A 27,077-nucleotide genomic window follows, 5' to 3' on the forward strand; every position below is an offset into this window, starting at 1 on the left:
GCAAAACAGTAAGTGGATAAGAAAAGCCCCTGCAATAAAATAATAAATCAAATCCAAAATTACTCATCATTTTGTTTTAAATGTGACTGTAAACATAATATTTCATAGTACACTCCAACAGTACTGTTATCTACAATATGAGTAACATGAAATCCCACTGTTTAGAGGTATCATCCCACATTTCTTGAAACACATGCACTGTAACAAAGGAAAATAAAAGGAAGCAGGAAAGATATTAATGCACTCTGCATGTATCAAAAGAATAATAAGGAAGCTGGAAAACCATTTGTTTACACACATTTCTCAGAATGGGCTGGCACTGGAATACTGGAAGGAGTCTAAGCTGCAGACTGCAGCAAAGTGCTTGATATGAGCTGGCATTATTTGAAGTGCTTGATAGGAACACAATAGTGAATAGTACTTGATACCCTATCAAGTACTATACATTCTCTACCACTAAGTGTGAGGGTGATATGGTTTTAAGTACAGCTGAGTTGGCAGAATCAATCACAGTTTCTGTACCGAGCTTCAAGTAAAAGAAAACTAAACCCTGTTTCCTAAAATGTATGAAAATAAATTTTTAATGAAGGCAATAGCAATAGTCAGTCTTAAAGACTGATTCAGCTCTGACCAGAATGGAGCAATGACTTGCAGGTCAACACACGGGTTGTATGAGACAGGTGAATGCAACAGACAGACAGACAAGGGCTGATCTTAAGTTAAGGAGGAACAGAAGGAAAAATCCTTGCAGAGCTTTATCTTAACACATTAAGCACCACTTGGGAGTTTATTGCTTGGTAGAAAAAAATCCACTGGATGTTAATGAAATTTCCCAGCAGTTATTAGTAGAGTGCATTTTGGGAGTGCTCAGTGTTTAGGTCGCAGCTCTTACCATGGAGAGCACAGTCTGGGTCTGTTGAAGGAGCGGTTCAGGCAGCAGGGAGATGTGGACACACTCGGGGATGGTCACCGTACCACCGTCCAGGTCAGCGATGATCACATCCAACTGAGCACAGAACACACACAAACACACTTTTCATCCATGCCTCTGTGACTGTTGATAATAGCACATCAGCATGATTACGGCAAATGAAAGACAAACACGAAGAAGAGTCATCTCTGTCGACAGCTGCTCATTACATTATGCTAGCGATCAAACAACAAAACACACATTCACATTTTCACTGTAGGCAGTAGGAGAGCCTGCCCAGACGATAACCTCCAACCCTTGACCCTGAGTACAGCTCATAAATTGATAATAGCTGTGTGACTACTGTACAAAACACAGCATCTCGTTGTTATGCGAAACAATGGATCCATCAGAGCGGCACAGTGAGCAGCATGCAGCAACATACAGTCAGACATCTCTAACGGGACTGTTCATTATACAACTCATCAGGCTTTAATAAGATAGCAGAGAGATCTAGACACTAATTATTGTCATTTATATGGGTGAAATTTATCTTAGCCAGGTTAGTACAGGGCACTGTAGAGTCTACAGAGGCAAACTGGTGCCAAATGACCGGATGGTAGCAAGGGCAGTTTAATAAAAGACAAATGAACCATTGCTTTATGGGTCAGTAAGAGTTTGCATGAAACATTCTCCCCATTGTAATCAAAACTCAGATCCATTTCAGAGTAGTTGAGGGTATACTTTATGTAAGTATATTACAGAATTTCTTCAGAGAGAACTTGAGCCTCCTCTGTCTGATTTTATTTAACTATGAAAGAATGCTCTCTTAAACTTTTCAGACTAAAATAGTTTTTTCTGTTTAAGTACCACATTTCTTTCCTACAGCTGGAGAATGGCAGCAGGTGTTCCAACAAGTACATCTTTTATACAGCGAATGCTGGATGGTATTAGCTGCTTGTATTATGTTGACAGAATGTGTTGTGTGGACTTGGCTTTTTTCCCACTAAGCTGTCTGCCAACATTTTCTGCTGCTTCAGATTGCATCCTAATTTTTTCAGCTCAGAGTGGTTTCAATTTCTCTTTCCCTGGTGTTCCTAATAAAGTATTCAATGGCTATAACTGCCTAATAAATGACCAGTTGAAGCTGAGTATGTGTTGAATGTTAATGCAATCATCCAATTCAGGCTCTTGAAAGACAAGAGACTCCCTGCCAGAGCACTCTCAGATTTATTTGTACTGGCTCTTTGCTCCTACAGTGATGCACTTTTTCCTTAAGACCAGTAGAGTTTATCCTGTCTTATCCTGATGAAGCACTGTCACATTGGTTTATCATACTACAGTGATGAGAACCCACCAGTTCTTGTGTCTCGGAGCGGAAGAATGAATTGACACCAATGATGAAGGGAGTGGGAGTGCTCAGGACCTCTAGCAGTTTTCCTGGTAGGATGGGAACGTAGGTGAAGCTGAAAGATACAAACAGAAAGAGACTTTGCACATTATCTGTTGTCAACTATGCCCATGCTGTTTTACCCTTTATGACCACTAGTTATCAGATCAAAAACAGTGTTTCCTCTAACATTTTCAGCTAAACAGAACACCCCCACACACACCACGGAGAGCCTGCAGGAGTGCAAACACACCTGTATTTGAGGGGGAACATTATGGCCAGCAGTCCACGGCAAGCATCTGTTAGTCTCTGGTAGCTGCTGGACAAGAACAGGATCTTATGTTCCGTCAGGGCAGCACAGAACAGATACAACACGTTGACTATACCTGAGGGAGAGAGCACAGACAGGACATCACTGGCAGTCCAGGAGGTGGAGCAAATTTCTACACTGAACACCTGAAATAGTGATCAAAAATGGGACAGGTGTAGTAATCCCACGTTATAATTGTTCGTACCAAGCTGTCTGAAGAGCTGGGCCACACTGCTGCCACTGACAGGAAGCGAGTCATTGATGGGAGTCTGGATAACTTGCCGGTCACCAGCACCTAATGTTATAGTCCTCTATAGATTAAGAGAAAGAAGGAGAGAAAAGAAAGATTATACAGGGAATGGTGAGAACAAACGGTGTGTCCCAGAAAACCAGGGTTTGAAAGTGTGGTTTAATCACAGTTGTGCGTGAGAGCAGCATGAGTCAGCGACAGAGAGATGGAGAATCCCAGAAGCTTAGCAGGTACATGACAAGTAAGACACAAGCCATTCCAGCTGATTGGGATGTGAATGGAGCTGGGCAGGACTCCATGCCAATAACAACCTTACTGCAAAACAACACCAGTAGCACCATGACATTGATCCTTTGTGAAAAACTGAAATCCCAGTTACACAGCAGGTGTCATGCACCTGTGATTTTCCACTGCAGTCTAAGCACAGGTTGATCAGAGTGAATCTGTTTGAATGAGTCATTTAGGACCATGAAACATGTCCTGGGATGAATTTAATATCTCCACTGTAGAACACTTAACACTGTAGAAAGTCTTAATGGAGCTGATATGCATTCTGTAAAAAGGAAAAGTAGTGTCTTTCTAAACAAAAAGAAAAAAAACTTGCAGCATGCATTACACTGAAGATCTTACATTTGATACTGTATGTTCACAGTCTTCCATTACAGAAGAAGAATAAATTACTTATGTGGAACTGGAAATCTACTATACTCCAGATAAAAGATAAATCCCAAAAATATTGATTAGTGTGTGGTCTGGATGATAACTGAGTGGAAACAGAAGTGATTTAGACTGTAAAAATACAAATCTATACAGTACAATTACATTTATTCAGTGCCACTGAGCTCTGCAGCACATGACATTGTCTCTATCGTGAGTCTACTGAGGCAAGAAAACATGACCACTGGAAGCATATCTTGGGGATATGATTTCTGATAAATTTGAGACCCATTTTCATGTAACATGAGAGATTTCATCTTGCCAGAGGGCTTTAAAGGTTCTCAAACCACTTCTGATTGTATATGCAATCCATCTCTGAAAAAGATCTTAATCTGTGAGTGGTCCAGTTACCCAGTCTGTATGGTTGAGTGTGGACTGGGGTAGCTGGGAGGGAAAAGTGCAGCAATTATTTCATGCTCTCTACAGCAGCGATAGCGTCAGCGACCATAGACGAGCTGTTAGCAAGTCAATACTGTGATCCAACATCTGATCATCCGGTGTGGTCAGTTCAGTGTTTGGCTTTTAAGATTTGACAATAAGGAGCAGATATGTGGATAAGTGTGATTTACATAGCTGGAGAGAACACTCCATTATCTGCATCATTTTAATTAATAACCACGTGGCCCTGATGTAGGATCTTCAACACTAAATGCCCTCTCTTAGCTAGAAGGCTACAGGCTAACTCTGATTAATTCTAACAGATAGGAGAGGTTGCAGCCTACTAAAAACTCAAACTAGTAACCTTCCAGCAACGGGAATTCATTTAGATCACTTATGAGGATGCTGTGTTTGAGCCATGTAGTTATCAGACTAATATACTCTTTGGAGAAGGAACAAAGGGAATGTTATGGTGTTGGTCTTGGCAGTTGGAAGTGGAATGAACCACATTACGTTGTGCTTCTCCTCATTACATTGCCAGGAAATGCATCTCAACTTCACAGTACACTGATCTGAGAGTGTACTACTTTAGTATTTCTTGTTTCCATTTCAGTTCCTCAACAGACAAACATTTAGTTACATTAAGGAGACAGATGATCAGTCACATTTTTACTATAATGAATTAGAAATGCAGTCTAGTATTGTATGTCAAAGAATGATCAGTTGTTGGTCACGTATTGAGTCTGTGTTAAAGCATTTTGATTGGTTTTTCTGCCATGGGAGGTGTGCATGGATTGGCTGAGGGGAATGGGTGGAGAAGAGGTAGCTTGGAAAGCTCAGAGCTGATACACAGCGAGGGGAGAATGAAGTCAGGCTGGCGTACCAATCTTTCCTCTCTCTCCTCTTGGCCCGGCTACACAAGCACACAGCAGAGACACGCACACACACACACACACATCCCGCAGAATAAGACCCAGGTTAGAAACAACAGGAGTGAGGGCACACAATGCCCACATTTGACAACAATATGACAGTAATGTATCAGCATGGCAAAACAAGTAAGCAGCACAAACAATGGCATCATAAACAAGGACTGATGAGGGCTGTGTAAAAATATAGGATGAGTGGAACCTTAGACATGAGACACGTGCAAAACAAAGTAAAGCCATCATTTGGCATTCAACAGTGCAATAACAGCAACAGATGATTCACTATGTCATTCTATTCCTAACTCAAAATAAAAACACAGAGAGCAACAACAATACAAACAATGGTATGTTAATTTGTCATATGTAATAGCAATAAAATAATAATAGTAAAAGAGAGGGAAAACGTATACAGTTTACATTACATTTAGTAGTACAGTCCATTGTAAGTCACATGCATCCTAACTACCAAGGTACAGAGGACAAGCCTCACTGAGCACAATGTTTACAGAAACTCAGTGTTAATGGGGATTTATCAGGAATTCCTACATCCTTACATTGTTCTGAAATTACACCGTGACAGCAACACTGGTGTGATAAGGGAATTTTTAAAGCAGAGATATATTAATTTCGAAACTGAAAACATCTGACCACAGTATGGCTTTTTCCAACACCACATGACTGTTTTTAGACCTTAACAGGTAATAAAACTGATACTGGTAACAGCAGAGTTCCTGCACTAAAATCACCTTCTAACCTCAAACTCACTGAACACAAACCACAATGATAAGAGGCAGGGAGGGAATAAGTGAAGTTCACAGGCTACGTGCCATGTCGAGGACGAACGTGCGTCTCCTCATGTGATCAAATGACAGAGAGCAGCAATGACCTCCAGCAGAACAACTTGTGCAACTTTCACTTTGAGATGGCTTTTTCTCTCAGTTATGCCAAAAACGTAAACTGTGTTACTCCTAAATCAAGCACTGTCAGTTGGAGCAGTTGGTGGTGTGACAGGCAATGTCAAGAAACTGGGACTGAAATTCCCCCTGTCACATTTATTAATAAAAGACATCACTAATGGATGGGAAGATGAGCACTTGATTGTCTTCCAGGCCATCACAGCACCTCACACATGCTCACACAAACACAGGTCAGAGGTCAGGGTCATGTACAGACTGTGGGGATTCACTATGTTGTTCAAAGGGACTTGATCAGGAAAGATGCATATGAAAGCCTATTTTGTTACTTCTCTGTGTTAAGGATCATCTTGCTAACCACAAGGCCACCATTTCCCACATCAGGCCAACAGCCTCAAGTTCACTTCACATTTTAGTTGTGCAAACTACTCAGATAAACTGGTGATGTAACATCCTGCTGGTCAACTTATCTTATACTTGTCAGTTATTTCATAAGCTTAGACTCCACCTTTTAGTTACTCAGTAGACTTTGATACAGCAGCTTGCCCCACTTCCAGTGCATGTAAATTTAGCTCAAAAGTTCAGACATCTACCAGCCTTCATTTTGCCAAACTGACCATTCACTAAGCCCCACCCCCCCAGCCCTGCAAGAATATATCAGAAATTGGCAGTTGTTGGACCAACGGTGTCTGGTTGGTCCAACACCTGGGTAGGAAATTTTTTACATACTGCCCAACCATAATAGCCCCACATGCTGCTGTTTGCAGCTTACATTAGACACTTCCTAAGAGAACATAACATTTAACATCCACACTCTCTATATCATTATCACTAAATCCCCCATGTACACCATTACAGCATGTGGAAAAATCCAAAATTTGACATATATATCTATTATGGCTAGTTATAATTGCTCAGCTATGATTGGACAATTGCTGGGGAGGGCTTTGAGAAGAAAATGTCATCTGATGGAAGCTAAAAACTACTTTAACCTTTTTACATCTATATTTTTACTGTAGTGTAGCACTCTCAACCACTATATACACAGACAAAAAACAGAAGTCTCACATGGACCTTGTAGAGGGTTTGATGATTATCAGTTCCAAAAGCTGGCTGGTGTGTGACAATATTTCTAATGGCCGAGATAATTTCAGTGTCATGTGGCTGGAGTCTGTTCTGCGTGTTTGGGCAGAGGTTGACGTGAAAAGACAGATTCTGTGGTAATGACAGATATTTAGTGAGGCTGAGAGAAAAGTCCTATGTGATTAAACAGTTACTGGAATGTGATGCACCAAATCACAACACAGGTTATTTCAGTGCACTTTTCATATAAAGCAGGTCTAGACCATAGGCTTTAATAATGTTATTTACAGAGACCCAGACCCAACAATTCCCACCATGAGAAAGCACTAGGCAAGAGTGGCAAGTAAAAACTTCCTTTTAAGAGATAGAAACCTCAAGTAGAACTGGGAGAGAGAGAGAGAGAGAGAGAGAGAGAGAGAGGAGAGAGAGAGAGAGAGAGAGAGAGAGAGAGAGAGAGAGAGAGAGAGTGGCCTGTCCTCCTCTTGAGTCGAAAGAACAGGACTGTTTGTACTTGGCTGGAGAGAAGCGGGGGCCTTACAGAACATTGTGCATTTACTGTATATTAGTGTTTTGAGTGAGACAAACTGTGAGACTGTGTGTGTCTCACATTTTACACTGCGTTACAGGTAACGTACAGCTCTACAAAGAAACCACAGATAACATTTAAGTCAGAATCTATCAGTATAATGGAGAATGACTATGGAATAAGCTTTAAGGTGGGCCTGCTTGTGTTTTCAGATGTGTGTTAGTGTGTGAGGAAAGTTGTGCATTAGCCTTTGTTGTTTGGGTCTATACCAACGTGTGTTAAGACTGATTAGATCTGATTCTCTTATTCAGATGCTGTGCTGTCTAGTAGGAAGCCATCTGCTGTCCCATATGGCCACCCAGCAACTGAACTACGACCTGCACCGCTTCAGGAGACTGTGTGTGTGTGTGTGTGTGTGTTTTTAGAGAGAGGAAACAATGTGAATATAATCAGTATTATAAAATGCTTAAGATGCAACAACTCAATTTCATGACAAAGGCGAGAGAAGAAAATAGAAATTAAATGTTTCAAATGATTAACATGATCCTGTGGAAACTGTTTGATCACAAAACACACAAAAAAGGCAGGTCAAATAAACAAATAGCTGAAGCGCCATCAATCAATCGCACATGATTTGAAATGACTGCAAAAAGATTCCTCACATTCCTTAAAGAAAAGAAAACAACTCTTTTCTGCTTGATTAACAGAATCAGTCACAACAAGCTGGTTGTTGATTGGTGAAGCTTGCAGAACGGTAAAGTTACCTGGAGACAGGCCAGCAGCCAGTCACAGGCCAGGGCCTGAGGAACCTTGTCTAAACTACAAACAGGAGACTCATCTATCTGTAACACAGAGGAACCAGTGTACAGTAGGGTGCACAGAAGCGACACACATGCGTTACATGGGTTATATCTGGAAACCACAGTGGAGGGGTTCAACTGATGTAAATTCAGACAAAATAGACTCTTCCTGCTGTTTGTGCACCGAGAGCATGAGTCAGTGTAATAGGGATGTTTTATTTACTTGCACCAACAACTGATTAAAAAACAGACAGATCTCAATATTTTCTGAAGGAAAAATAACTAGAACATGATTCGTACAAAATATATTTAAAAATGAGTAAATGATAGAGAAAAAAGGGAGAAAGACAAATGCCAAGAAAAATTCATAAAATGACATGAGAAATAAGTTGTTTAAATTAGCTCAAATGTGCTCTCAGTGTTGGACCTGTTGGTGCATGCTCAGGTGTACATGCAAATGCATATGTGCACAAAAATGCCAAAAACAACCACCTTTTTTAACCGTAGAGTTTGTTGCATATTGTACTGTCGACTCACATTACTGGATATTTTTAAATGATTTATCTAAGAAGTGTGTAATTATATCAACAAAAAAATCAGAGGCCTGGTGCAAGTAATGGTACCAAAGTTTGTGTCTCAGATATGATATGTTATGTAAAAGAAAACACACAGATTTGGTTTGTTTTGTTTCTGGTTATAAATGAAAGGGGCCGAAACTGTCTTCCATGGCTAACACTGCATGCGCAATGTGATGATTTGGTTTTTATCTGTTACTGTGTGCTTATCATCCACAAAGAAGGGTATGTGTTTAACAAAGCTTTGTAGCCAATTTTTCCCAGTAAGCCCACAGCATTGAAAATGATCTAAAATGAGGCTGAAGTATCTACACTTGAGTGTGTTAACAAGATGGCTGACTGAGCAATACATGACACTTCCCCTCAGGGATGGAGATCTGCAGTAAAACCAGCTGTATGAAGAAGATTAGTGACATTTTAAATCTCATGGCTCTCTGTAAATAGTAATGCATAAATTATTTCATTATGCATGCACAAAGAAATGTGCAGGCATGTTACAAGTACTTCTGCAAGTGCATAATCAAAGTCTCTTTTATATGCACACACATGCACATGTAGAAATACAAGGCCCAAACACCTCCAACCACAGCTACTATTTTATTCTTTAGCACCAAGCTAACAAAAATGCAAGTTTAGCAATGCAAGCAGTCAGTGCTGGCTGTCCTGCTGAACAAGGCGCCAAGCTCTAACTCTCTACAGTGCTGTTTGACTAAGCTGCACTGCTGAACAAGGCATGGGGTGACATTAGGAGTATATACCACCCAGCAAAGCTGAACAGGATAAAAAATGAGTCTGAGAAGTGGTGCCACAATTTATCTAGCTTACCTTTATAAAGCAGTGTAATCTGTGCAGGTGTTTGTGAAAGTAAAAGATGAATGGTGAATAGTTATACCTGGGAGCCTCCAGCGATGGGGATGACACAAGTGAGGAGATTTCCAATCACCGTTTCCAAAGGGACAGTCAGGCCATCTACATGGATGGTGTAGATCAGACCCAGACAGTTCTGTTCAATCAAGAGGGAGGAATGCAGTGGTGAATAGGTGAGCAATATGATGAGCAATATCAATGAAATGTTATTAAAATAATAAATTCCATACCATGCAATAACGCCATTTGCTCTGTAATATGCCACTACACAAAAACTAAAGAGCTACAGTTAACAGTTAAACCACAATAATGTTTTTGTCCAGTGTTGTGTTTCAGCCACCTTCTGTGTTCATTCAGGAAAAACAGGTGATGAGATAATACCATATTTGCTGGTGCACACAGTCAAAAGCATACAATAGAACCTGAAATGGTGGAGTAACAGAGCGCAAAAACTGTTGTGTGTGCCGTACCCTGAACACCTCAGTGTAGTCCAGTCGGGACACCAGCACCAGGCTCTTAGGGGCAAAGACCTTCGCTGGCTGGACGACAGCCAGCTCCTCATCCACCTCATCTGCTTCGCTGGCCTCAGCCTTCTGCAGCTTAACACAGAGCAGAAGAGATACAGCTGCAATCACATCAGGCTGAGATAAACCTGATTTACAAAGGGGTTTCCAATTAAAAACACAAAAAATAAGAGATCCCCAAGACATTAAACAGCTGACGTCTTTCGTACCTGTGGGTTGTCCAGGTCCTCCCAGAAGGTAAAGCAGGCACAGTAGTGACGCTCTGAGTTGATGTCAGTCAAAACCGCTACAAAGAAAGAGGCAGGCTGCCGCTCAGGAACCAGCTGCCAGCCACTGGGCTGACAGAACTAGAGAGGAGGAAGGAGGAGGAGGAGAAAGAAAAGGGTAAGGAGATGAAGGGAAAAAAAGGGGGAAAAAAGACAGACGGAGATGGATTAGTTTACGTACCAACCTGGCAACCTGGGTGACATATCAGCACCCCAGGGTGATTCATCCAGGGCTGGGCTATCATTAACTCAACAAAACCGGTTCTGAAACTTTCCGTCTGCTTTAATAATATGACAAAACCCCCAAAGCACTAACTGAATGATGTGAACAGAGATGGAAGTGCATTTTGTTCTCATTTCTAATCACACTGATTTAAAGAGGATAGAGTATATGATTTTCAAATATTTACTTGCACAAGAAAAATGGTGCAATCAGCACGGTCAGTGTTGACTGAGTTGAGCAAATGATAGAAAGTCAATATTAGCAGTGTTTTTTTTTGTTATACGGTGTTATTATATTATGGTCATTATTCACTAGGTTGCATCACTTACTAGATGACTTGATCTGAAGTTGGCCTACAACTGGCATGTGTAAACATGTTACACATACCATTTGCTGGTTCCTTTTATCTTTAGTCAGGCCACATTGAAACCATTTATGTAGCCATTTTTAGATGCAGATACAGATGCACTAACTCAGCAGGTGCATTAGGAATGCACCACTCTGACCTAAGGACCTGATAGGATTCAGATGCCCAAACTCAGTATTTGCCCATACTGAGGTCTGATCTAATGCCAGTGCTCTTATTTTCTGAAATATTATGTCATGAAACTCTCTGTGTTGTGTGATATGTGTAAGCTAACTAGGGCTCCAACTAATAATTATTTTCATTATTGATTAACCTAACAAAGTCTATGTCAGGTAAAAAAAAAAAAAAAAAAAAAAGTAGGGGGAAAAAATCACCTATCACAACTTTCCAGAACTCAAAGTGGCGTCCTTAAACTGCTCACTTTGTTCAACCAATAGTCCAAAACTCAAAAATATTTAATTTACTATTGTATATTACAAAGACAGCTAATATGTACATATATGAGAAGCTGGAACAAACAAATAGTTAGCATTTTTTGCATAAAAGATTTTTTTTTTTTTTTAATTGACTAATCGATGAATTGGCTATTCCTTGCAGCTCTAACACTAACTACAGAACAGAAGTGTTTTTTCCAGACAAAAACTGAAGCTCCTCTAAGTTTCATTACCATATAATAACATTTTGGTCTAGGCAAAGTTTCATAATAGCCGTGTCCAAATGTGAACAATGCATTAGTTTTTACTTCAAGTCTTGTAATACTGGCAGCTGTGCCTTGCCCTAACCAATGAGCTGACCCAGGAACTCCTTGCCTTGACAGGGTTAAGTGCCTTGTTCTACTCCAGAGATACACAGGAACATGTCTGTGTGTGTTGACTTACCAGCTCTATGCCTTGTGGGAATGGGCTGTCCTCCCAGTCTTTCTCAGGAAACCGCTGGAGAATGCGACCTTGACCTTCACCCTCCACTGTAGAGACACAGACAGGGACACATACAGAGTTCATTTCTTTTTCATTAAGATTGTTTGTTGTCTGTTTATTTCGTCTAATATGCTCCTTAAACGTTTTTCAAGCTATACAGCATTCTTTGTTGTGTTTTATTATTTGTATGTTGGCATATAAACTCTGAAGTCAAATAATCATGTTAAAAGAAAATGTACGTCTTGCTGCATGACGTCAAACATAATTTTGCTGGCACTCGTCAAAGAATGGCAATGTCTTCAAATCTGAAAATTACAGTCCACAAACAGTCACACGTAACACAACAAATTACAGAGTTAGCTGTTAGCTGTCTTCCACTGTCAAACGGCGGTATCACCTTGCTTGCATTTTATGGCAACTTTCAGCACTATACTAACAAGGGAGGAAATTATGGTCATTTACTCACTAGACCTGTCTTACAATAGATGTGAGTTCCCAGGGCTTGGGAGCAGTGATATCATGTCACATGACCAACCACTGCGTACATCCCGACCTATACGGCCAGTCTGTATTGCGCTCGCAATTTACTTTGCTTTATGATATTCTTGTTCTTTCGTTAATGCATTGCTGCTTCCCACTACTTAAAAACACCAACGCATTTGGCCTCTGCCAATGGAAATAATATACATATTTATCTGCATATACAGTAGCGAAGTGTGATCTGATCACATGAGGTCATTTCAAACACATTGGGACGCATCCTAAAGCCAGGTGTGACCTGACGTACTTAGAGCTGTCCAACTCCATTCAGCTCTGCAGTGGTCAGCTGAGCAGTGATGTGCACAGTGAACTCACAGGAATTAGTATATTATCAGTATAGTAAGAACCTGTTTTTGGATTTCTGTTACTTCAGTTTCTAGATAGTCAGCCAATAAAATCAGCCATCAATGTATCTGTCAGGCTCTAATATGGTGTTTGTAGTGCCATGGGTCATTAAAGCAAGAGTACACCATGTTAAATATATAATGAAAAGCCATGTGGCCAACAAATTAGTTGGCAAAATAATTCTGAGAAACATCAGTTAGTTACAGCAGTATTTTTAACATATACTGTATTAGTCTTTTATATGAGTCCATATCTGCTTGTTAAACAGTAGTGGGATGTGTTAAAATGCTTGTTTGCCGTTTTGCTGGTTTGTTGGTTAATGAGGCCATTTTCACTGTTGGCCAGAGCCTGGCTCATCACAGCAGCACAATGACATGACAAAGGCTGACTTATGTAACCATCACAAGCCTGTCTTTCAGCTTAGTTCCATCTGAAGCCCTGCAGGTTGCTTAATGGTGGCATTCATCTGCACAGAGAATACACTTTTTACTTTTAATTCATATTATGTAAATCTAGCATAAAACAGTACTAAAAAAATATATCCTATGCTAAATAAAGAGTCAGCATTTAGACCAAACCTGGATGTTTTGTACTAAATTTTGCCTCAAAAAAAAAAAAAAAAAAAAAAAAAAAAAGAGAGAGTGAAAGCCTGTGGGCCTTTACCAAGGGAACTAAAACAGAAGCACAGACACACAGAGACAATACACAAACAGCAAGTAGGCCAGCTCCCAAAACACACAGAGAAATGCTGAAGTCATCCCCTCTCCCTTGCGAATTAGGGATATGTGGACACTTGTGAGAGTGGTGCTCTGGGATCAAGTCCTCAAAGTCAGGAGGTTAATTTCTTTTTAGTTTTGAGATGACTGTCCCTACTTCCTGAGCCCCAACCTGTTCTAGAGTGAATCAGAGGTGAAAAATGTGTTATTTTACAAGAGGAGGTGTCAATTTTATTATATTATATAGTTTATATTATATATTTATAGTGCATTTTAGGCATCACAGGCCAAAAATATGTTTCTGTCTGTGAGACAATGTACATACCAAAACTGGCTGTTTGTGGTTGTGTAGGGAGAACAATGACAGATTTCCATTCATCTGTGCTAGCATATGCAATGCAAATAGTAAAGTCTACATAAAAATAAACTATCCTTTACACAACAGAGCTGTAAAGTGTTTAATAGACTGCTGTATAATAGTCAACTAAAGAGGTATAAATATATCACAGTCAGCTGGTAAAAGGGACTTTGTCATGACACTTAAGAACGTGACTTAGCCAACCCCCTTGGTACACTGTGATGAGTCATCTGGTACAGTATACTGGAGCTGATGCATGCTGGGACTTGATGGCACCTCCCAACAATCTCCTCAGGGAGGCTGATCTTAAAAGGCGAGAATGTGTCACTTGGTACAGCTCTATGTTATATAGGTGTGTCAGGCACACACACATGAGAAGACACACACACACACACACACACACACACAGTGTGACAACACAAAATTAAGGCTGGTGCAGATACACTATCAGCCAATAGTCGAGCAGGGTGGGGATTATTCAGCAAGCTAAAGCAGGACATCCTGCAGCTGAGGGAGGAGTGTATGAATGAGCCAGAAATGGAGTCTGTTAGGAGTGACACGCAGGCTTCCAAACCACAGACACCAGAGACTAGACACTTGACACAGACACACACAATCACACTCCCTCTCATATTTGGTTTCTTGTTCACCTTTCCCCTTAAACCATAATCCATCTTCAACTGACTCCATGCACTGAGACAATGATGTCAAGACTATGTGCTTGTACACAAATGGAATCAATGGAATGTAAACAAGACTTAAAGGTTTGCAATTGACTTCACAAAAGCAGCAATTACTCTGAGAAATGAGAAGGCGCAGAGCAAGATAGTAACTATGCCATGGTAAAAGCAAATTACAACCATTGCACATCTCATCTGCAACACAACTTTGAAAATAGTTGCACAAAAGGAAACTACAAAAAAAAGATATTCCCATTTGTACGTAGGTTTATATTCATGGAGCTAAAATCACAAAGTAGCTTAGCTAAGTCCAAGCTATTGTCTCTTTAGTGTGATCTGCCAGAGACCAGCTCCTTTCTGTTGTATTCTCATGCTCTTGAGGTTCCCTGAGTTAGTCAGTGGCTGTAAGGAGTGGTTATAGCCAGGAATAGTCCGACCAGAAAAGATGTACAAATTACCATGGGTTGGACAAGAACGACACAATGAAATAACACACTTGAAACTGTAATGTTTTCTCAAAGTGACATTCCAATAAATTGAGATTCTTATTTAAATGATCCAATATTGATTCTTAAAATTCTCATTCTAATTGGGAGATTGTGCCAATTATTCAGCCCTAGTGTCAGCCAGCCTGTCAACACACCTAAAGATCACCTCTTTTCACCAGGACTGGCACAAGTTCAGGCATCAAACCAAGGCCAGAACCACGCCAGAAATCCAAATGACCATCCAAAAAACATTATGCAACTGTGATGCAAATGTTTACTTTAAACAATAACCCTTTGAACATGAGAGTATTACTGATTTGGGAATATCTGTGATGCAGCTACAGAAGCTCATTTTGAAATAGCTGATTTCACTGAAAGCTCAGAATTGCATAATGTCTCATATCTCTTTGGCTGAAACTTGAGATAAGTTAGATGTTACTACACAAATCAGGGTTCCTGCCAAAATGAATATCAAAAAATGAAGGTTATCTCAACAACAAGGTATATTGTATCTATTTAATTCTAAACACAATTCCTCAGATAAAGTTCTTAAATGCTATTAGTTGGCACAAAAGCTCTAAGTTCACAGTGCCAGTCCAACAAATTGATAGTGCAGTGAAACTAAGCAGGTTACTGCAAGCACAGAGGTTCAAACATAAAGTTAGTGTAAGGGATGTTAGTGGTTTCCTAAAATTGAATCTTCTGTGAGTGCCACAGTAGGCTTTATACGGTTAATGCACACAAATCATTTTACTTCATACATAGAGCATTTCATTAGTCACATAATTAGATTTATAGTGCAACACGTAAGACTTATTATCTGCTTTTCTCATACCTCTTTATCTGTCTCTGGGGTTTAACTATGTTGCTATAAAAACGTAAATGTAATTAAATGTAACAATACCATTAATATCAGCAGTGCTATAAAGGAGTTATAAATTTTTGTGAAAATCATCACAATGTTCTCAAAGGACATCCATGACAAACATGGCTGATGATATGATATTGTTGACCAATTACAAGCAGTGGTGCTTTAGGGGAGGCACTCAACAAGCTTGTGAGAAAATCTCAAATATTTCAGGCAGCAACCATGCACATCCAGTGGTGATCAAAGCCAGGACATTATGTGGTCACTTTGTTCTCAAATGCTAACTTTGGCCTGGTTTCTAGAATATACATATCCCTGTCTTCTTTTAACATATGGAAGTGATACAGGTATAATGTACTGTGAGCTTGAAAAAGCTGTAAAATGTATATACATTATCTGGAATGTTCCTATTGGTATACATGCAAATAAATACAACATGAATAAAATGTAAGATCTTAATCAGGAGCTCAGCTATTCAGATATGGACTGTTGCACTTAATGGGATTCATCACTGTAGCTGGAATTTGTCTTTGGCCGTTCAGAATGCTTGGATCAAACTACCCATTATTAAACCAAATTTTTTCCAGTTCCTGCAGAAATACTGCTGCGTGTCACTGGATTGATCCACTGTTTGTTACCAGAGCAGTGTGCTACCATACAAGGCAGGTTCTACTCTAATGACAACTCCATTAACACTGCAAAACTGAGGGAAATTACATTTGTCCTGAATTTTAGCAAGGAAAAGGTATGTACTGTACAAGTAATGAGGTCTTATTCTGGTAAGTATCTGCAACAAACAGCAGCATTAACCTATGATGGCCTGCAGGCCTCTGAATCCCAGAGCTAAAACCCAGCCTTCCCAGCTGATCTCCGAGGCAATGAAACTCCTGACAGTAAAAAAAACATGCATCATTTTATACACCCACATTTTATAGAGCCTGTACTTTTGACATTTAGACATTAAGCAAAGCAGTTAGACCAATATGTCTGCTGATATTAGCATACTGCAGAAATATCAGTATTGGTGTACATGTCAGCCAGTGAGTAATAAGAAATTGCAGCAAATAAATGAGAAACAAAGTTTGAGTTCGTTTGGAAACCATGTCATCATTGCACAGTTTGTGTACTAGGGAGCACTAGCAAGTTGATTTTTCAACTGTAAACAACCTGCTCTTTATGTATCTTGGTCACAATTTTAAAACCACAGCAAACAAATCCAAGGGATCTCTATTAAGACGGTTTTTGTTTTGCCTCATGATTGCCAGTGAAGTTGCAGGAAATATGGTCATAATCTTCCTCCTCTGTTCATGAGTTATAGTGTTGAATAATAGTCTTTTTGCAGAGCATTGAGGTGTCACAGCGAGTTGACCTTTGACCTTATGGAATCAGTTTCATAATTAGTGCGTAAATTCATGTGCCAGATGTCATGAAAATCCCTGCAGGCATTCCTGAAATCATGTTCATGTGTACAATCATGTAATGGGATGGACGGGAGGTCACAGTGACACTGACCTCACAGGGACAACCTGAAAACATGATGCCTCAGTCCACCACTGTCCCAGCGTGGAGGTATAACAATGTGCTGGTCAGGGCATAAAAAATAGGGCAGGAATCTGATGTTTTATGTAATCCAATTATTCAAGATAAAAACCTGTGGGCTTCCTGGAGTCTGAAATTAAATTTGAATTTGGTAAATAAAGTGGCAGTTCTGTACCTGGTACCTTGTGTGAATATAAGAAGCACACCCATGTCATGTCACCATGTATGGGCGGAAAAACAAAGGTGGCCCTGAGTGAAACTACAGTAGGTGTACAACTACAGAATGACTGATGACAATGAAATAACAAAAGCTATGATGGAACTATTTACTTTAAACAAATACTACTTAATTGTTTGTAGATGATTCTGCAACATCACACTGCAAGAGATAAGCTACATTTCAATGAGGTACTGTGCAATATCCCCATATGTACAGAATTGCTAAATACTGTGATTTTAAATTAAGGTCACAGGTCAATTGTTTGAAGTGGATGATGGGAAGTCATTCACGTATCGGTATCAGAAAATGATACTGTATCACATAATGATAATGTGATAACATGTGATTACACTGGTCAATGCATTCTTTTTTGTATCAAGTCGGTTATTACCTCTCATGTCTGATAGGTTTGAAGGGGCCTGCCTAAATATGGTCCCTGCAATACAAGACAGCAACTTGCAAACTGAAGTCTGAAAAACATCCACCCAAAACTAATTGTGCTTGTCCAGATAAGTACTGAACAACTCAGTTAACCATGGAAGTGTGACTCTGTACTTCCTGAAACGTCACAATCTCAAGCATGAATAAATGCATGAAATGTTTTTGTTTTCTATGCGTTTTTCTGCACGCTGGTGTTCTAATGCAGGAACACCAGCGTTACATTTACATTTAGAGGCTGTACCATAGTGACAGCAGCTGAAATTTCATTTGATAAGGGTCTCCTCCATCATACCTATTGCTTTCCAGTCAGATCCAGCTGAATAACTTGTCACCACACACACTGTGCAACACACAGTATAATTATACTTTATGATCGTGATTTTACTTTCAACTGTCAAATGCTGCTGCAGGTTGGAATTTGTTTTTACTTGTTTCATTCAACAAATCCAATACCTTACATTAATCTATTATTTTCTCCTCTAACTGTGGTATGATCTAAAGAAGTCACACAAAAAATCATTAAACACAATTTAACTTGGACTACCTGCTGCTGCAGTTTATCTTAGATGCCAAAAGTGCAGAAAGATGAGTTCCTCTTACCATAAAAACTAATAACAATTAAAGTCAAGTAATTACCTTTTAACCACAATCACACAGCCCAGGATAAATGCAAGAAAAGGATTTGGCAAAAGTTCACACTGGGAGTGTGTGAGCAGGAAGTGAAAAAAAACTCAGAGCTCAGCAAAGAGTGCTGCTGTTTAGAAAGTAGTGAGCAGTTTGCAGGCATGACTGCATATCAGTGCTGCTGCTGATGTAAGACAGCAGTTTCCAAAGGCTCACTATGGGTCTGCGGTGTGAGAGGAATGTGAACCGAGTGAAGTGGCCTTTAAGGGATGTGACATCCAGCTATCAGCCAGAACTGTTGTGTAACAGCAGCAGGTTGGTGACTGGGAGGCTGTCATCAATTTCCTTTACAGGCTTTTCCTAATGTGCCAGGTACTGATCATCCTCTTACTGGTTTAGATGATTTCCTCCTTCAGTATAAATCCTTGAATCTAAAACTCAAGATATATGGACTTTAAATCACTGTATCTTGTATTTATTTCTCTTACTGGTAGTAAGTAATGCGTTACTACCATCAGAAGGTGACAGTGGTGCACCTTAAAGCCATTAAACAAGAAGAGAAGTGGAGGAAAGAGTAACTACCAGGCGCTGGTAAAAACATGCGTGGCGATGTGAGATGAGATGCTACTACACAAACGAGAGAAACATACAAAGCCAAAAAAACTACATCCGTCAAAACACTCTGTGTGGACCGAAAAAACAAACAAAATATTTTAAACAATATCAACACAAGAAAGTATTCACAAGCAACACTGACTGAAGGAACTACAAATATAACACTCTATATCGTCAAACTTTGCCACTTTAGCACCTCTGACAGGTCTTAAATCAAAACACTTATAAGTGTTGTAAGGCTGCTGCACTCTGGGGCCCCGGGTTTCTGTTATTTCATCCACACTGTGAATTTGAAGAGGTGCAACTGCAGCTGTGTCTTCATAGTGTAAGCAACACAATCAGCAAGTCACAATTACTACATTCAGTTCCTACAGTGCTGACCAGCCAGAGACTCTGTCAACGGGACTATGAACAGGCTTTTCTTCCACTGATGAACTCTCAAAGCAGCAACCATAAACAGCCAAATAGAGCTTCCATGCATCCTGGTGTGCCAAGCAAAAGGTTGCTTGGTTTTAAAAAGTGGAGTATATGCATAAGAAACTGTGAATCATTTTTTAGCTAAATCAGCTAAGTCATTAACTATTATTACACTCCAATTCTGAATCACCTATTTTCTAATGTTTCTAGAATTCAACTTAAGTTTTAATAACATGGAGAAAAAAATGTCACAAACATACTAGTTAGCAACCATTAGCACAAGCATAGCTTAACTGTCACTATTAACCTGGATATGTTGACACATATTATAATAAATACACCTGTCTAATTTCAAAAACTCAAATTTGTATTAATTCTGACACATTTGGTAAAAAACATGTCATCATATAAGTGATTTTTATTCTCACATTTAATTCCAACTCTTCAGTATCAAGTCATCTTAGCTATGGCATATCACTTGAGCAAAACAAGCAAAACCAAAAATATATTAAAGGAAAAGAGAGCTATTTGTTATTAATGATGAGCCAAAAAATTGTAGGTTTCTTTTTTGGGGGAAAAATCTATCTTGCTGCAGACTAATACCACAGATATAAGCAGAGCCTCAGGCCAACCACAATCAACCAGTACAGAGCAATCTATCAACCAGGGCTCACAGTCTGAAGCAGGCTGCTTCTTAGAAATAAAACACATACTTAGATAACTTAGCTAAATAAAAGTTAAGAAAACAAGGGCTTAATATCATGAAAGGTGGGAGCAAGGGAGGCAATGTGGGTCATACATAGTGGCTGTGTGTCTGTATGTGTGCATGTGTGGCTGGCGACGACTCCTCACCCAGATGACTACTAGCAGTGATAATCTCTGACACAGGATGGAAGAAAACAGACTGGTCATGTGATCACTGGATGATGACATTCAGAGTTGAAATGAGTGTGCAGCGCTGTGTGATTGTATGTGTGTGTATGTACATGTCTTTCTATGAGTGCCTGGAAAAATCTTGGACATTTTGGCACTGCGAGTTGGCCTGTTCTCACAACTTCAGAGTTTGAAGGTTAGGATTTGGTTTTAAGGTTCAGGTTAAATTAAATTTGGGTTAGGCTTAGGCTTAGGTATTTATTTGTGATAGTTAAGGTTGGGGTAAGGAGCTACAGACTGCATTATGCCAATGAGTGTCCGCACAACTATACTAAGACCAACAAAAGTGTGTTTGTGTGTGTGTGTGTGTGTGTGTGTATCATGCTCTTGGTGCTGAACCAGGCCACAGCTTCTCGTTCGCAGGCTTCCAAACCACAGTGACACGACATCAGGCAGTTTCCACGGCGACTGCAGCAGTCAGGACAAAAGAGCTCAGAGCTTTGGGTGTTTTCATGCACGTTTGTGTGCGCAGATTTGCAGCAACGTACAAGATTAGGTTTAAAGTCTGTTTTAAAGTAAGATCACTCATGCTTCATGTGTTCAGATTGAAGGTCCACTTAAAACTAAAAAACAACCTCTTGCTGATGTATTGTTGTGCTGCAATTACACATTATCTGCTGCCACCAGTTCACTACTTTTCACAACAACACTCTCTGCACTGTGTTTAGATAACATCCGACATTTATAGAGCTGGAGCCTGTGGCTAAAAACATACAAAACTATGACGTCATTATATTCAGGCTTTACACCACACCCCCTGACACCCTCACACCCACACCCTCTCTGCTGTCCACCCATCTTGCTATTACACACACATTCATTTACACAAATACATGCACACTCAGTTGTGCACTTTTTGATACACACACGCGCAGGACAGTCTTGTTGAGCAATATGAACTAGTGTGAGTCACTCTCTGATTAAAAGCAGTACTGCAGCTACAGGCTAAGGTGGGGGTTTCATGTCACCAAACTCCACAGATCAGCACAGCACATCAATAAGTAACACTTGACATTTGGAGCTGTATGAATTTGGTGTGAGATAGCGACAATGATGGTAATCCTACATAAATAAATGAGCCAATTCATGTTCAAAACGAACTGAGTGAGCAAAACTGCCATTTAGGAACCAAATAGAGGGTGAAAACAAGCTCCATCTGGCAACCGCCATCACCCTGGAGACAATGTGGGGCATTTTCTTTGCGCAAAAGCTCTTCAGTAAACTCACATCCTTCCTGCAAAGTGAAACCCCCACCCCCACCCCATTCGCCTGAACCCCCAAAACAAAAACGAAAGGCTTTTCAGGAGAGGAAATGGCCTCAGACTGGAGCACAGCAGCCACAGTGACTAAGATTATTCTAGTGTTGGGGAGTAGGTTGCTTCAGATTTAACTTTTATCGAAATGTCACAGACAGACAGATAAGGAACATGAATTCTTTTCATTCCTCATTTCGCCTCAGCAGCTATGGGTGGCTGTCTTTAAGTGTCCTCAGCAGCAGTTTAAGGCAGACTCAACAGAGTGGGGAGACCTGCCAATGCTCACGGAACACAGGTCATCTACTTTCCAGTCACTCTGAGCAGTGTTTCTGAATCAAGTACGTCCAGGATTAAACTTCTACTTAACACCAACAGAAAATAAGAATAGCATGAATTTAACCACTATCACTGAGCCAGTGTCTGCAATAACATTTCCTAGTACAAAAGTGTAGGCAACCAAAATAATTATTATTGTTGAAATATGTCATAAGACAAAGCAAAGCACCCAATCGCAACAGCATTTAAAATGGCAACATTTTATGGAAATTAATTCATTTCATCAGAATCACACCAGATCAGTATATTCACTTGTGGGGACAAAGTACATTTTCAAGGTGTTCAACTTTGGTGAACTCTGATGAAGAAATCCATGCTATTAACCAATACAAAATTGTTTTGACAGTTCTGACATTTAAAGGGAACAGAGAGCCGGGGAGTCCAAAATACAGGAAGCAATCATAACTTATTAGCTGTGTCTGCCCGTCCACTTTCATCCTACTTCCTCTCTACAGCAGTTATGAGACAGGAGTCCATGGTATAAAAACATCCTTTGAATAAACGGTGGGAATTTGATGGCCCATCAGCAACAGGGCTAACAGCTTGCTACCTGTCAGTTAACAAGCTTACTGAGAGCTTTTGAATGAAATTGTGTACAAGCCAGGTCATCCCGTTCTAATGTGAACCAGTCTTAAGGGTGTGGGGTTTGACACAGATTTTGTGTAAAGTTTTATAGGTATTAGGTCAGGAGGGTGCTTGTGACTCTTAGAACCATTGTTTTGCATTGATATGATCAGCTATCAGTGAGTGTAGCAAGACCAAACACTGCAAAATATTCAAATTATGTCACCTCGTAAAGTCAACCGTCACCTTGTAAAGTTAACTGTCAGGGTGAGGAAGAATCCTAGCAGGTTCAGTACTACTGCACCAGTACATTACGAGCCTTAATTGTGAGGTAACACCAGGACAGCTGATTCAACAACAGTGACAAGACTTCTAACACATGAAGAGATCACCCTCTGCTAGTTGGTGGTCACTGGCCAACCCCAAGCAGCCACAGGAGTCACAATGAACAACACAGTGAATACAGGGGCTGACAGTCCTAACTAACCACAAGCTCAGCTCAGTTTCAGTCTGTAACAGACCAAACACAGTTTACTCCTCACTCCTCTCTTTACAGAAGACAGCATAAAATATGTCTGATTCATGTGTATGTAGGAATCATTAGGGTCCATTAATACAATGAGCACAGCAGCAATATCTCAGTGACATTCAGTGCATTTTGGTAAGCAATGAAAGTGTAGCATCCATAAAAAATTATTAAACCAATCTTTTGCTGAAATATATGTTGCTTGTGTAAAATGTAAGAAAATAAGGTTAAGAAGAGGTCAGGGAACATTTGTGAGTCGTCTCATACCAAGTATGTAGGTTGGCCAATGTGCAAAGAGTGTTAAGCTGTCAAAATCTGCCACTGAGGCTGATGTGACCTCTAGGTAGGGGTGGGTGATCTGACAATTTTATATCGTGATCAATGAATCAAAAAGATTTCAAGTGAATCATAGAGACTGTGACTGAGACTTTTATGACATTTATACTCGGCCTGCCCTAATAACATGGATCCACGCTGCATTCACAAACATGATGATGGCTGTGCCGATTGGTCAAATTATATCACAAACTTTGTTGAGCAACAATCAGCAACTCTAGAGGTAACATGACAAATCTACTCAACCACCTTAAAAGGAAGCATCCAAAGAGTGTTTCTCTCTGGTCAGGTGCAACCCCACTCATTGGTATCTCACAAGTCCAAAACATAAACCACTATCACTGATTGATGCATTAGAGCAAAAAATATGACAAACAATGGAAACATACGTGGTGGAAATAATGAAAAATATGGAAAATGAGAAACACTTCAGATGCATGGTATGATCTGCCAGTATTTTAATGCAATATTGTGTTTTAAATGGTGCAAAGATACTCTCAACAGGACATTAAAAAATTTGGAAGGAAGATCACAATTTAGATCATGGATTGTGACTGCATGATTGTGGCGTGATATGAATTTTTGTGAAGATCGGCCACTGCTATAGCCAAGACCAACAAGATCAGAGTGACACAAATTGAGGGCAGTATCTAGGACTCATCAGTAGATGACCATCACATGATGATGAAGGCACATGGCCTGTATACTGGCATGATGCTGTCATGGATGATGCCTTGTCTTGTGGCTTTAAAAGAGCTTTGAGTGAACAAAAGGATAAAGAGGATGCCAACATGGTGAGGAAATATTTATTGTAAGTGAAATGATTCATCATTCATTTGTGCCAGCAGCATAAGGATGCCAGAAATACTGGCATCATCAATACTACTGATTACACTGTAGTTGTAACAAAGAGATAGCTTTTACCTAAAAGAGCTGATGAGGATTAAGAGGACAATAACAGTAAACAGAGGGATACGGCTGTATTCATAAAATTGGTAACCCACTACAGACACAATGAAATGCAGGAAATATGCTATTACTGCAAGCAGTTTCTCAAGAGCAAGATGCAAAAAAGACTTCCGTGTGCTACCCCAGAAAACTGCTACAGGAAACATGATAGCTGTGGGCTAAAGAACTCAATCACAATTTATCTGCTGGCATGCAAACCTCTGCCTTTACTCAGCAATACACTGTATCCCTCTAATCATTTCAACCAAACACTCTTCTTTTCTCTTATATCTGCTTTCTTGTGTCAGATTGATTTCAGGTGCAAATTAACTTCTATACCTTCCTCTTTTACCACAGCATTAATCACCCACACACAGCCCGGAAATTACATCTTGTTTCATGGGAAACCAATAGCCAAAAAACAGACATGTGCATGTCTCATAACAGGAACCAGACAGAGTGACAGTAAAACAATGTAGACAGATAGTAAGGTTTGAGATGAATCTGTAGCCAGCTAATTTTTTTATTTTTCTGGTAATGAGAAGTAATACTGGGTAGGGCCTCCTTTTCTTTTTGCCTCAATTGTTCAAAGTCATGGATTCCACAAGATGTTAGAAACATTCCCTTCTGGTCCATGTCAACATGATTGCATCACATCATTTCTGCAGATTTGTCAGAGCCTGTGTCCATAGCAGCCTCAGCCTTTCTGCTCTTTGCGGACAAGAGTGGAACCTGACATGGTCTGCTTCTGTTGTCGTACCATCCGCCTCAAGGTTCAACGTGTTGTGCATTCTGCAATGCTTTTCTGCTCACCACAGTTGTAAGTGGTGGTTACTGTAGCCTTTAGGTCAACTTCAACCAGTCTGGCCATTCTCCTATGACCTCTCTCCTCAAAAAAGTGTTTCTGTCAACAAAATGACAGCTCACTGGATGTTTTTTGCTTTTCTCACTATAAGATCTGAAGACTGTTGCACATGAAAATCACAGAAGATTTTCAGATATATTCAGTCTGTCTGGCACCAACAATTGTGTGTGCCCCCTGCTTCACAGACATGGAAATTACACTGCCATCACCAAAGTGTCGTCCTTGCTCAGCCACCATTTTTGCCTTTTTCTTCATAACCAACATACCACTGGGGGTGAGAAGTGTCCAGCATTTCACACTCAACTTTTTGGCCATATTGAATACACCAATCGGCTACAGAGCTTGTTTGTCAAAATCTAAGTCTACAGATTCACATTTGTACAATCAAGCAAAACCTGCTTACAGCATGATATCATTTTTGGTCTTATCTCCCACTCTTAGCAGTTGACAACCAGGACTGTACAACAAATCCAAAGCCATGGGCTTCAACAATAATCTAAATAACCTTTAAATTACACAGACCTATTTCTTGGGGATGGGGAGGGCAGCAAAGATATGCCATAAAGACAGTGCAGTGGCATAAACATCAAGCCAGGTCTGGACTAATAACAGACCTTTAATCTCCGTATTCAACCCAATCACAGGCTACATATAAGATTAGAGTCAGCACAGCGGATTTCCTTTTTTTTTTTTTAATGAAAGACAGATTTGACTTAGAGGCCATCTTTATAAAGATGAGACTTCATTGTCTACCACCAGTCACTCACCCAGTATTTCAGATGCATTTATTTATCCATCACAGTGAGAATCAGAGAATCAGCCAAATTATGATTAGACTAAAATAAACATCAAGCTGATTTCAACTCTTTCAAGCAAGACTATGTATCACACAGAGTTTCCTTGTGATGATATAACAGAGATAAAGGAAAGATTTTTAAGATATAACTTGAAGGAGAAATAAGCATAAAAACATAATTTTAAGTTAAATAAAAAAAAACACAAATAACATTTGTTCTCTAAGGAATGAGAAAAGAGGGGAATAATATTACATGTGCAGGTGCTTGTTGCATCCATATACAGTCTGTGTCCTCTCCTAAGAGTTAGCATGGCACAAACAGAGTGTTGTAGTGATCACAGAGGCCAACCAACTCTGCTAATCCTAACAACCCCCCAACTTCAAATCAAAACGGTTCCGGACACGCTGGAATCACCCCTTGGGGGATTTGAACATTTGCTCCCTTGAGCACCTTTAGGCTAACTGAGAGCAGCAGTGACTCAGCCTTTGTCCTGAGTGGGGACAGAGAAATTCTCTGAATTCCAGGGAAACCATCAAAGCACTAAGAAGGAGGGCATCCCTGACAACCGCCAGTCCACCCTCCAACTCCAACTCCAACTCCAACCCCAACCCCACCCCCACCCCCATCTCATACACACAAACATGTTTACATTAATATTGTATTTATGGATGTATATAGATTGACACCTTTGCTGAAGACCGCCTTGAGAACAGGAAATA

The 27,077-nt window shown here is 40.0% G+C and overlaps 1 protein-coding gene across 5 annotated transcripts in view; it reads right to left on the reverse strand.

Moving 5' to 3' along the window:
• The window catches only part of sbf1 (SET binding factor 1), a 56,709-nt gene that overhangs the window by 23,089 nt on the left and 6,543 nt on the right, over positions 1-27,077 (reverse strand). For 2 of the 5 annotated variants that reach the window (XM_018697052.2, XM_018697050.2), the window contains exons 2-11: positions 11,908-11,993; positions 10,383-10,520; positions 10,120-10,248; positions 9,675-9,785; positions 8,172-8,249; positions 4,839-4,868; positions 2,816-2,921; positions 2,554-2,686; positions 2,268-2,376; positions 893-1,006 (exon numbers count right to left, since the gene is read on the reverse strand). In XM_018697052.2, the coding sequence (XP_018552568.1) occupies positions 893-1,006; positions 2,268-2,376; positions 2,554-2,686; positions 2,816-2,921; positions 4,839-4,868; positions 8,172-8,249; positions 9,675-9,785; positions 10,120-10,248; positions 10,383-10,520; positions 11,908-11,993 (1,034 nt within the window). The remainder of the gene's footprint in view (positions 1-892; positions 1,007-2,267; positions 2,377-2,553; positions 2,687-2,815; positions 2,922-4,838; positions 4,869-8,171; positions 8,250-9,674; positions 9,786-10,119; positions 10,249-10,382; positions 10,521-11,907; positions 11,994-27,077) is intronic. The other 3 variants (XM_018697053.2, XM_018697051.2, XM_018697054.2) reach the window with 3 other exon arrangements.

The sequence above is a fragment of the Lates calcarifer genome, linkage group LG18 (genome assembly GCF_001640805.2).
Source record: "Lates calcarifer isolate ASB-BC8 linkage group LG18, TLL_Latcal_v3, whole genome shotgun sequence".
NCBI lineage: Eukaryota > Metazoa > Chordata > Actinopteri > Centropomidae > Lates > Lates calcarifer.